This window comes from Trichoderma asperellum, chromosome 5 (assembly GCF_020647865.1).
Source record: "Trichoderma asperellum chromosome 5, complete sequence".
In the NCBI taxonomy this organism is placed as follows: domain Eukaryota; kingdom Fungi; phylum Ascomycota; class Sordariomycetes; order Hypocreales; family Hypocreaceae; genus Trichoderma; species Trichoderma asperellum.
The window spans coordinates 1,502,082-1,513,959 of NC_089419.1; the positions used below are offsets into that span (position 1 = coordinate 1,502,082).

At 49.9% G+C, this 11,878-nt stretch overlaps 2 protein-coding genes across 2 annotated transcripts; both read right to left on the reverse strand.

Annotated features, from left to right (window-relative positions):
• Positions 1-123: 123 nt before the first annotated feature.
• Positions 124-1,968, reverse strand: TrAFT101_008660 (uncharacterized protein). The gene is made up of 4 exons (XM_024907934.2): positions 1,781-1,968; positions 1,199-1,712; positions 528-1,122; positions 124-476 (listed from the first exon to the last, which is right to left on the reverse strand). The coding sequence occupies exons 1-4, from the start codon at positions 1,947-1,949 to the stop codon at positions 453-455; spliced, it is 1,302 nt and encodes a 433-aa protein (XP_024761925.2). The 5' UTR covers positions 1,950-1,968; the 3' UTR covers positions 124-452.
• A 2,128-nt stretch (positions 1,969-4,096) lies between these two features.
• Positions 4,097-4,917, reverse strand: TrAFT101_008661 (uncharacterized protein; the record flags this gene model as incomplete). The annotated part of the gene is made up of 2 exons (XM_066128398.1): positions 4,097-4,659; positions 4,787-4,917. The coding sequence occupies 2 exons, from the start codon at positions 4,915-4,917 to the stop codon at positions 4,635-4,637; spliced, it is 156 nt and encodes a 51-aa protein (XP_065984516.1). The 3' UTR covers positions 4,097-4,634.
• Positions 4,918-11,878: the final 6,961 nt, after the last annotated feature.

The window sequence follows — 11,878 nt, forward strand, 5'->3', positions numbered from 1 at the left end:
TATCCAGAAAAAGTACATTTTGATGTCTGCTGCACACTACGAAGAGGCTGATCAAAGAGAAGAAAAGAAGGAAGCTTGATTCTAAACGAGTAGAATTAAAGCATATCTCTATTAACTTTGTTTGTTTGTTTGTAGTCGCTGCTTGCCTGCTACTAGGCTGCATGAATGACAGGCAAGGGCACACAAGTAACATCACTACAGATTCTAACATAGTTATATACGCCTTATAAGCTGGCATTTCTCAAGTCAGAGCATTAAAATGTATTGCCTGGAGGGCTTGTATTAGAGACAAAGTGAATATGATATTTGTAAACGATAGGACGCCGACTCATCGTGTTTATGATATAAGAAACATTGCAAAGAGAGTGAACCTTGAACTTAATGGCAAAGAACCACCCTGCTCAAAAGGAATGAACTGACTATCCATAAACAGAAAAACAATGCTAGTTTGTTTATTCTATCATGAATGTTCGACTCTGATGGAAGCGTTAGCTTTGTATTGAAACTAGCGCGAGATTCAAACTTACTCCGGTAATGCAGCGCTCTTTGAATTCTCCAAAAGACACTCCTTCAAAGTCTGTCTTACCAATGTCAATATCATTCTGGTCCCGGCCATTGTCATATAGTCTCAGCTCTTGACCATCTCCGCCATCTTTTGGTATATCTGGGATGAGAACAAAATATCTCGCTGCTTTTATTCTTGGCCGCTGGATAAGCCTAACAAAGTGTATATCCTTGAGAGTGTCAACCAGTACAGCTTTTTGATGAAGTGGCTGCCATTCAACCCAACATTTCTTGCTGTCACCACAAGACGACTTGCGGAATTTGAAAGCATAAAGAGGAGACCTGTTTGACCATTTTGAAAAGATGTAAGCTGGAATAATATCGAATGTCAAGTTATCTTTGTCGGCAGCCGCAGAAGAAGATCCCAGAAACACACTGGCAAAGCCTCCATTCTGAGGAAAAGACAAGTATGTGTTGTGTGGTTTGGTTTTCCCGCCGGCAGCGCAAAATCGTTTGTCGAGGAAGCCTGACTGCGTCCAAAGGCAGAGCATGCGGAACACTTCTTCCGTGATTCTAGTGCCCACGCCTCTCGCACCTTTCTTCTCGGGAGTCGTATTACTGAGCGGAAGAAGAGAATTCTGTCAGTTCGTATACAGCCGGATATCGGTTCCTTCAAGTTCAACTGCCCACTTACTGAATTCCAATAACAGTCATCTGACCGTCGTGTGTCACCCAGATAGGTGATCCACTCATTCCCTGTTCTTTCGACTCCAGGTAGTATTCAATTTTGTTTCCCAATCCTTTGAGGGGACTGAAGCACGTTCGAAGAGTCATACTACCAACCCCATCTCCGTAGCCGCTGACGAATGCATCCCTCAGGCCCTGCAAAGAGGGGTCAATATTGAGGCTAAGATCCAATCCTAGGCCCAACCTCTTATCTGCCTGGCCCTCGTCTTTTGGTAGCAAGATGACGCCGTAATCATAATTGACGTGGGTGGGTGGCCTAGTGTTTATTCCAAGGAACTCCTCGTACCGGGGACAGATCTTGAATTCAGTCACCTTCTCCTTGCGCTTGCCGTGGTAAAGAACGGTCAGATTCTGGGCCTTGACTTTCTCCTCGTTGACCAGATTGTGGCCTGCTGTTAGGATAACGTCGTATTTGGTAGAAGGTAGATTAATGAAAAACCCCGTGCCGTATTGTGCTTGTCCTGCAATATCAACGTCAGTAACAGTTATCCGTTCCGCTGCGGATAGGCACAACGAGAACAGTACACACCGCCAAAGTCAAATTGAAGCCTAACGATGGTGTTCCTGAGCTGGAAATTGACCTTATCTAGATCGCTTTTGAACTTGGGCTGTTGATCCTCACGACGATGACACTGTACACCCCTGGCGTACTCAAGCTTGATATCGTTGGTAAACTCAACACTTAGTCGGCTGATCATCTTCACGTTTTAGGAGAGTTAAAAGGTTAATATTGAATGTCTATCTGACCCAACCATCTGACCATAGGGTATATGGCAGTGACGGCTTTGGAAGGGGCTTATTGGCTTATTCTTGACATGCATCGATGCCCAACTCTTACCGCCTCTTCAGCATCATCCGAGAGCTTTTCCGTATGCTAACCTTTCCGTACAAGTATACTGTAAGCAATCTATCTTAAGAAGCTGTGCCACAGAGCGACACTGTCGTCCGGGGCAAATAGCCAGTTGGTCCTTGGTCTAACCAACAGCGCGAGACAAGCACGGCCACAACCACCGCGGCTAACGTACTAATGATGAGCAGGCTGCCATAAAATTAAATGATTTCTCATTTGTTGCACCCAATCCAATTACTAGTTCGATTCCGTCCATCTCGTCTGGCGCTTTCCGACGGCCGCGTAAGAAGATCGATCCCCCCAGCACAATTGCCGTAGGTACATATTTAACTTGTCCCACTTAGTCCATTTATCCTCTTCGCCTATTACACTCGCAAGCAGCACTTCTTTTTTCTATGGCTCATCACACGATCTAACCACTTCTCCTTGACCCTTTCATTATTCCTATTTCGATCCTTCATCCTTCCAAAGGACATAGTGTCCATCTCATCTGCGGAAGGATTCCGCCCCTGCTCGGCCTAGGGATTTTTAAAATTGGAACCTAGGCTGGGCAGTGCAATATATATTTGGGTTGGCGAGCTAACTCACCTCGTAGTCGTCATAGAATATGCAGTCGAACCTTTTGTATAAATTAGCAACGCCATCTAAACCCAACTTTGCAAGGCGTCGATCATTGTAGAATACGAGATGTCATATCAGTCCATTCCAATACGAGCTAGGAACGGCACAGGCACTTTGTTTAAAGCTTGTACACGGCTCATACAAGCGCCCACCGAGGTGTAAGTAATTTCAGGATCATGTTTTTTTTCTCCCTCCAGCCCCCCATGGTACGACGGCTTATCTCTTTCTGGTCTGTCTACATATCTGCTGTCTCTTTATTTCTATTTTAGAACCCATTAGTTTCTCTCAAGACGTCGGCAATGATCATCTTCCAGGATAAACCAGTCCCCATTTTCTTACATCTACAAGGGCGTTTCATAAACGAACGACTGTATCCCATTTCGATGCTCTTTCTAATGTACCCCCCCTCCCCTGCTTGCGGCACTTATCCCAGAGCAGCAAATAAAGTAAGATACTAGTGCTCTCTCCACAGCTGGAATCTTTCCGGTAGCGCCCCTCAAAACGTGATTCACAATTATTGGCAGACAATCGTCCCATACAGGGACGACACGGCAAATAATAAGTGCTAGCATGAATGAGGACTTTTTTACAGATTGTCGACGCAGGGCATTATACCACTAGCATCACTTACTAGCATGCCAAGACGCTGAAACGCTACGGTGAGGGAGGATCACAGGTCCACTATATCCCTTAATCATCCCAAGATGCATTTGAGGATCTTCTGTCTATTTCTCCTCCTTTGGTGGCCCTGTGGAAATTGTCCTGTACGATGGAGGCCTTCAATAAGAATGACAAGATAGAGAGGGCCAAGGAAAAAAAAAAAAAAAAAAAAAAAAAAAAGACGCGTCTTACGCCGACGCCCCGGCCTAATGGAGGACCCTGCCGCTACCTCCGTACAAGGGGGGGATCACACGGACCTCTTGGTCCTAGCATTCGGTAAATGTGAGAGAGAAGCACAGACAGGAACAATCACAACACAGATATTCGGGGAGCTGATTCCGATGCGGCGGTGACTACCCCTAGATATGTAGCACTGGTGTCGAGAAGGTAGGAGTTGCCGAGCACGGGACCAGAATATGTAACAGGTCCATGCATCATCTCCACGATATTGACTTGATGAAGTTGCAGATGGATGGAGTGTCTTTATCTTCCTATTCCAGCATATACCAGATCCCACATCGCTGCCGTTTCATCAATGCCACGTTTCCCAAGAAAAGCATATGATAATGGCGCGAGTCATGAGAAGCGGTTCTTTGGTGGAACAGCCCATCTCCAATACCCAGATTGCCGGTCCTCTCTGTTGTGAGGCTACGACGGTAGTATATGCGAATTGGCCTTCCCTCGTCTCATGGATAGAGCAAGTAAATGACTTCGGTCCGTTGAAGATTCCAAATGTGGAGAAGGGTGGTTGCTGTTGCAGCTGGTGTGTATGCTAGTATGTACATACATGCCGGATTGAGAAATAGACTTATCAACTGATTGTGTGGCAGGAATCTCAGTCCGGTGGACAGATTGCCCATCAACACATGGGCTCTGTAAGGGGCAGTCCCCATCTCCTTTGCCGCCCCGCGTGTCGGCACAGAAGCATTCAACTGGGCAAAATACCGCTCCCTTCCCTCCCATCCTTCTTGCTTCGGTTCTCCTAATGCAGCCACCCAGCACAATATCGGGGTCATCTAGAGCTCCGTAGCGCGAGATCTTGCGCTTACGTGATAAACAGATCACAACCGCGCGGGCGAGTCGGATCAATTCAAGGCAAGTGAGTTCCAGGCCCTGTCCCCTTCCTCCCCCTCTCTGCCTTGTCCCTTTTGCCGTCTTGTACCCATGTGCTGATTTTCCAATATTGCAGGGTCATCAGCAGATTTGATGGACAGCCCAAACCTAGAGGGCATTTGGAAGCCGCTCGGATACTTTAACGAGCGTTATTCTTCTTGCCCCTGTCCATAGCGTCAGTCCTTGTAGAAGCAGAGTAGTAGTTGGCAGACTTCTGTGACTGAAGGTGTGTGTGAGAGAGAGAGAGGCTCAGTCCGAGGTGTGAAGCTCCCAATGAGGGATTCAACTCACGTTTTCTTCTCCGGAGATAATGATGGGACATCACTCAACGTGAGAAGCCGAAAGGCAAGAACTGGCGCGTTCTTGTTAAACCACGAGCCTCTTTCCCACGTGGGATCCAAATGCGCTGCGACGCTGGCCATGGCTATCGGCTTCTCGCGCTTTGCTGAATCTGGCGGCCTGTCATGCAGCAGGGTTGAGATGTGTCAGGGTTTAGGCTTATATTTCCCCTTGCCAGCAGTAGCAGCATCACGACTGCAGAGATTAATCCCAATTCCCAGCCCATGGATGACTGGGAACAGGGGTCGAGGGTGCTGCAAGCACTTGTGATGAACCCCTGGCTGTGATCAGGCCAGAAGGATGCCTGTGCTCGTTTGGATAAAAGGCGAAGAGCCCATTTACAAGGTCTACCACACCGTGGGCAAATCCAAGCACATTTGGGTTGGCGCAAAAAGGCAGTGCTAGCACTATACCAAGCACAATACTACTTACTGCCTAGGAGAACGGCTTGCGGGTGTGGTATGTGTAGTATTTCAGCATTTCCAATGTCCCAGTGCAAGAGGTGAGGGTATCATGGGACACTGCGAAGTTGTCCAAAAGGGAAGCTACCCCCAAATAAACTGCGTGCATGTAAATGAGATCGGTGGGGGTAAGAGAAATATTCATGATGGCGATAACAGATTGATGAAAAAATAAGCCGTTGCTGCTTATAATGGACGATAGGTGAAACGCATGATTCACTCGTGGGTTAGGGTTATCATACACACCCGCAGGTGAGCCGCGACTCTACTTCGCAGACCTGTGCTGTGCAAGTACATGTATGTAGGAACACCCGGCTGAACGGTTCTGACGGATCGGCCCGTGCGCCCAAGTGAAAGCCACGGCGCCGGCCTTGAGAGAGCCGGAGACGCCCGGAAAGCCGGATTGGCTGCCCCGGCCCTCCAGATCGGCATGTTGGGAGTACATGCAGAATACCTGTAACAGCCCCGAGAAATAAGACTGCGGTTCCGTACTATCCGAGTCAGTCTGATTATGTGCCGAGCGGCCTTTCATGGATGCCCGTACCTATAATTAACTGCAATTGACTACGTACGTATATACATGTATGAAGTGTCACATAGCAAAAGCACAGAGCAGCCCGAGGCCATGGCCCGAGCCAGCCAGGGGAGATGGAGCCTTGAAGTGCATTCCGAGACACCGGCAGCTATGTGGGAGAGCGAGCGATTCGCCTTGTAGGTCGATCATGGGCTGACAACACGCCGAGTGCAATCAGGGGGGCTGAAGATTCGGAATAACTACCTAGTAATAGTGCAATAATGCTGGCTGCGTTGAAGCTGTGCCGCATCGCCTTCTCGGCATTACCAAGATTCGGCGTTACGGATATCAACTGCGGCAGTTGTCGAGTGCTGCTGCGCCAAGGCGTCATCTTTCGATTAATCCTGCCTCCCGTGTTCCTTGCTCCTCTTGCCGCGTTTCGCCTGTCTGGATTTGGGAGTTCCAGGGTAAGCTGCATGACTTCTTGTATAAGTGCTGCTATTATAGTTGCAGCCACTGGATACTGTGCGAGAGTGCGAGAGTAATGACAGTCTGAGAAGGGGGGGGGGGGTTTCAACTAATAATACTCGTACCATAATAATCCTTCTGCCCGGCCTGCTGGAACGGGATGCATTCGCAGATAGATTGACGGTGTGTGTAGCCTCGTATGAGTCGAAAAAAGCGAGAGCGAAGCACGTATACGTATATGCATGATGAATCATTTCCATGTGTGCGACCACAAATCCAGATCCTATAGGGCTGTGCTGCTGGGCGCAGAAAGGGGTCATCACAGTAAGGCTGCAGGAGAGAAGGGCGCGCGCTGATGACTTTTGGCTTGTTCCATCTGATCTTCTAGAAGCTGACAAGCTCCAAAAAGCCCGAAACTCGCTTCCCAAGCCATGCCATGCCATGCATGCATGACTAGTCCTTTCTGCACGGAGCACCACCATGCGAACCCAGATCTGGGCCTGCCAAAAGGCGGTGATGAGGGTGGATTGACGGGCAAGGCTGCCTGCGGCGTTGCGCTCGCTTCCTGGATGTTTGTTTTTCCCAACATTGGTGGGCCCTTTTGAGTGGGATTCGCTGATACCAGCAGATACATGACACGGCAATGCACTGTAAAGTGGTCCTGCATGCTGGCCTCTTCCTCTCAGGATTTGGTAAACGGCATGACGCTTAATGAAACAGTACCAGTATACTTGTTTTACCCGCATCTGTCAAAATCCGAAACTCGTAATTCCCACTCTTGGCGAGAGAGGGCGCAGTGCAATAAGCTACAGCAAAGAATATTTTTTGGGTATTCGAGTCTTTCGGAGATGTGACCCTATAATATGTACATCACGGAGATCCTTCTCTGCGGTCTCCGAACATTTTCGACTGGGCAGTGCGGCCCCATACTTGCGTATGAGTTGCTTCTCTAGTCCAGGAACACGGAACCGCCACTGCAAGCCAGCGCCGGAAGATTGGAGACGGGGTGCCACTTTGTGATGGACAATCCAGTCTTCCTGCTGTATGTATGTAGCTGTGTGCGTGTGGCGAGGTGTGTGCGTGTACATGTATGTATATGAAGCACAAGTTTACGTATGCACAGTGGTATTTGTCAAAAGGATGGAGACGACGCTGATACGTCATTGCCACTTGAAGGATGGGAGATGTTGCATCGCTCGAGTTCCTTCCCAGGCACCGGCTTGCTTGTCTTATTGTCCCCTCTCAATGTCCTTTTTTTTTTTTTTTTCGCGGTTGAAGCCAGCTGATTCGTCGAAACTCATCAAACGCACGATGGAGACGAGATAGAAAACATCAGACGAGATTTCATGAATCAGCTACCCGGCAATTACAGTCATCATTGCTCCACCGGTTCAAGCACAGCGTGAGAGGCGTGCATGCCATTTCTTACCTGAGCATGCAGGCGAAAGTTGGTCGGCGTGAAAGTGCGTCGTCTTCTAGTAGGTAGTGCATATGAATGTACTGCTATTATGGAGTAACAGCAATGCCTATCTAGTAGTAGCTGTACGGAGTACTTTCATGTAAGACACAAGAAGCGAGCAACAGCACCAGCACCAGCACGAGCCAAGAGCCAAGGGCCAAGCTTATTTCTCGGGGTGTTTGATAGGGCTCCGCCGAGGACATTTTGCATCGCATATCTACCGAGCTGGCTACTTGGGAGGCTGAAATCCAAGCTCGATGAGATTGATGGCCGCGGCTCCATAGATAGGGCAAGTTTCTGCTAATTACCGCCCCGGGGAAATCCCAGGATAGAGAAGCATTTACAGCCAGGGGAGGGGTTCCCTGATAGGTAGAATGCCTACATAGTATGTAAGAGACAGTCGATCAAGGTATATACAGCTAGCAGTATTAGCCCAGTGTACATAGGCGAATTTGATGCCAAGTGGCACGAAGTGGTGCTCGGCTCGCCATTTCGCCAGGGTACTTGTACATGTAAGCAAGCATCGTGGGGTCGAGCAGGACAAGTATCAGACTCAATATCAACCGGGAAACTCAACCTTACGGCCTGATAATTTCTCCTTGCTTACGTAGGTAGCTCGGCTCTCGTAGCTCGGCTCTCGTTTCCGTTCGGGTTCCTCTTTTACCAGGTAATCCTCTGATTTGAAATACCCGTTTCTTCAAGGTTCCAAAACGAGGAAGAATCCGCGCTGCCGCCAGAACAAGCAAAAAAACACATCGCTAGTGAGATGGGCAGTGCGCTTGCGCGCGTGTCTCTTTCCGGATTCAAAATCAATCTGTCTGGTGTTAATATTATGGCCACCCTCGCAGTTCCGGGTTCCGCGCGCTCAAGTGCTGACGGCCTTGCGAGGCGAAGCGAATTACTAAACTTGTAGCTCCTCTATGCTGGTCGTTTGCCGGTATAGCTTGAAACAGAACAAATGAAAAGGCTTGGATAGAGACGAAAAAGCTTCTCCCCGGTCATGGGCACAGAGAAGGAGAGAGAGAGAAGGAGGCAGAGTCGGAAAATGACTGGATCCAAAAGATGAGATGTAAGAAAAGCATCGCACAAAGTACATGTAAGCACTGCAAGCGAGACCAGCAAATCAAGTACCGCCCCCCTCCGCGCGGCTCGCCAGGCTGCGCTGCCATTGGGCCGCTATTTTTATCCCACTCTGGTGCCAAAGGAAAAAGAGCAGCCGAGAGTCTCGTCTGCGAGTCTCTCTCTGATTTCCAGGGGTCTCTCTCTGCTAAGAGCGTTCACGCGGCGCTTACGATTGGGGAAGGGGTGTGGCCATGGGCTCATTTGGCCGTGTGCTGCTGTGGCTTTTCCGCTCGCCTTCGCCCTCGCCCTCGCCTTAGTTCTACTGGTTGTCCGGAAAAGCTTGGCCTTGGGCCCGTATCGTATTCCCATCTCGTGCGGCGGCAAAGAGGGACTGGGGCCGTGCTCCCTCTTGTCTTCACTCACTGTAAGCGAGGCTTCTTGCCTCTTTGTTTTTGCCTGTCTGCGCCTAGGCGCTGTCGGATGATCAGCAGCGGCCCCCCCTTGGCAGCGGAGGCTTAGTTGGGATGGGGCATTTTCTATCTTATTTTGTGGTGTTAGTGTGTTGTGTTATTTTTGAAATTTGAGAACCGACGGCACGCGATGATGGAATGGCTGGAAGAGATGAGGATGAGTGGGAGGATTTACTAGGCACAGCACACTATGTAGGGATTCGCTTCCGGGCCCGCGGGCTCTCATCCACTGGGAAATGATGAATCAGTTGCTGGTTCTGGGCTTTTGCCTGGGGCCCATACATGGCCCAGGTCTGAGCAGAGGTACTTACATACGACCCGTGGATGGACTTTGATTTCGAAGCCCGTGCCGTGCCGTGTTTGCATGTAGTAAGTGCTAGCATAGGTATGAGTAGTTAGCGGACGGGGGGCCAAGTGTCTCTAGCTGCTGGAATACGTGTATCCGTCTTGATGCTACTGCTCCTACTGCCTGCTAGTTCTATTAAGCAGCAGTTAGGTATCTTGCCGGTTCGGGTGGCTGCCTCGGGTGCGTCTAAAGCATTGTTCAGGATTAGTTTGTGCATGGGCGTTTGGGTTTCCTGGGTCGTGGGACTTGGACCTGCTGCTGCCATGTCACACTCAAGTGCTCGCATGCGTGGAGAAGGGCGCATCATGTAACTCTAATGATGCTGATGATGGACAAGTGATTCTCACGGCAGCCAGTCGCACCCTTGGCCGTGGTGGCTGCACAGCCAAAACAGGGGCCTCCCCTGGCCCCATGGACCCAATACGGCATCCATCCTTCTCCAAGGCCAAGGGGAAAAGGTACGCGCCACGTGGGGGCTGCGATTTCTAACCAATTCCCCAATCTGTGCTTGCATGTCCACGGCCTCTTGAGCAAGCCTGTGGCCCCCAGTCAGGCGTTGACATGTAATCTGCCCAAGTGGTAGCACTATTGAGATGCAATGAGATGATAACCCGCAAGCTGCTCAGGGATTATTTACCGACGCAACGTCTAGTGCAACAGTGCACGCCTGGTAGGTACATGTATTATCCCCACCCATTCGAGGCCCTTAGTTCTATGCCTCCATCCTCGCCGGCTCCTCTCTCAGGCGTGATGTTCTATGCAATCACATACTTGTATATACTAGTATTATACTAGCACTTATTATTTGCCGAACGCCTAAAAGGTCGAGCCAGGACAAGGGATCAAAGGCACATCAATCATTAGACGAAGAGCTAGCTAGCAGAGATGGAGAAGGGCAGGGGAGGTAAGAAGAGGAGATGAGGGGCTGCCAAGCAGCAGCAGCAGCAGCAGCAGGTATTAGCAGGACCTACTCCATATTAGTTGGAGAATAAGAAACAGGTGGTGTAGGTGGTGGGCGGCCTGCGATGACAGCCATACGATGCAGCAGGACAGCTGCAGAGACTCAAGGCCGAGAACGACGTGAAGAGCATACCATGCCACCTTCTACTAAGATATACGTGGTAGTGCACTGCATGCTGTGCACAGCTGATGTCGAGCACCGAGTGGCACCGGGGAAGGCCGAGTAGCCCCGGCGAATTGCTCCCCGACAGGCACGAGGGAGTCAGTAACGGCGCGAGGCACAGCGGCCGATGATTCAAGATGAATCCTCTCTGCCTTTTCGTCCCATCTTCCCTCGGCCCCCCCTCCCTCCCATCTCTCTGAGCCGGCTCCCGGTCCGCGCACGAGATTGGATGGAGACGCCGACAGGAACGGCTCCAGAGGAATTGCCACGAGGGCGGGTAGGCTGCATCCTATTCGCAAGTACCCGGCGTTGAAGTAGTGACAATCAGCATCTTGGCAGCAAGTGATATTCAAGACTCGGCCAAACTATACTTGTAGTGGTAGTAACCATCGTCAACAGCCGTAAGACTTAGTCTGTATACGCACATATCCTCGTACACACACTTACACACACACACACACACACACCAATACACTATGCAGTCACTGGGTGTGAATGCTGCCATCGGTAGCCTCTACGATTGGGGCTTTGGCTATGGCTGACTCACGGCCGGTGTCTCAGCCCTACGATGCCAAACAAGGCAAGCTTCACGCCCCCAACCGTAGCAGAAGCCGTCAGCCAGACCCAAGCCACACACCCCACGAGGAAAAAAAAAAGATGGGCATTCTTTCTTGCCCTGCTTCCCTTTTTTTTGCACATTTTATGCTTGGGGCCATTTTTTTGTCTTCTGCAATAGAAGAGGGGTGTGTGCGCTGAGCTCTGGTTTCTTTGTGCGAGCCACGCACCTTGCAGACTGAGCTGGTTAGAGTGTGAGTGAGAAAAAAAAACGGCATGGCAGGGCACACGGCATGGCAGGGCAGGGAATGGCTATTCGTCATCTCACCTTTTTTTTTTTTCAAATAAGGGGATGGGGGAGGGGGGAGGGGGGTGGGACGAGAGGAATCCTGGGAACTGGAGTTCGATGCAGGGAATAGCAGAGGAAGAGAGGAACGCTCGTTCTAGGAACTTATTTGAAGGTTGCAACTGTGGCTATATAAGGTGGCTGCTTCATCCCGGGAACACGGATATCAGAACCACTACTCTCAACAAGCAACACAGTTGTGTACAATACATTACATTGCAGTGCAATACAAAGCAAATT

Excerpts from the sequence above, each read along its gene's own strand:
- TrAFT101_008660 (XM_024907934.2), bottom strand. The coding sequence starts at position 1,949 with ATGATCAGCCGACTAAGTGTTGAGTTTACCAACGATATCAAGCTTGAG. Across the intron at positions 1,713-1,780 it reads GCTTCAATTTGACTTTGGCG|GACAAGCACAATACGGCACG; the intron begins GTGTGTACTGTT and ends TTGATATTGCAG. Across the intron at positions 477-527 it reads AAGAGCGCTGCATTACCGGA|AGTCGAACATTCATGATAGA; the intron begins GTAAGTTTGAAT and ends CGCTTCCATCAG.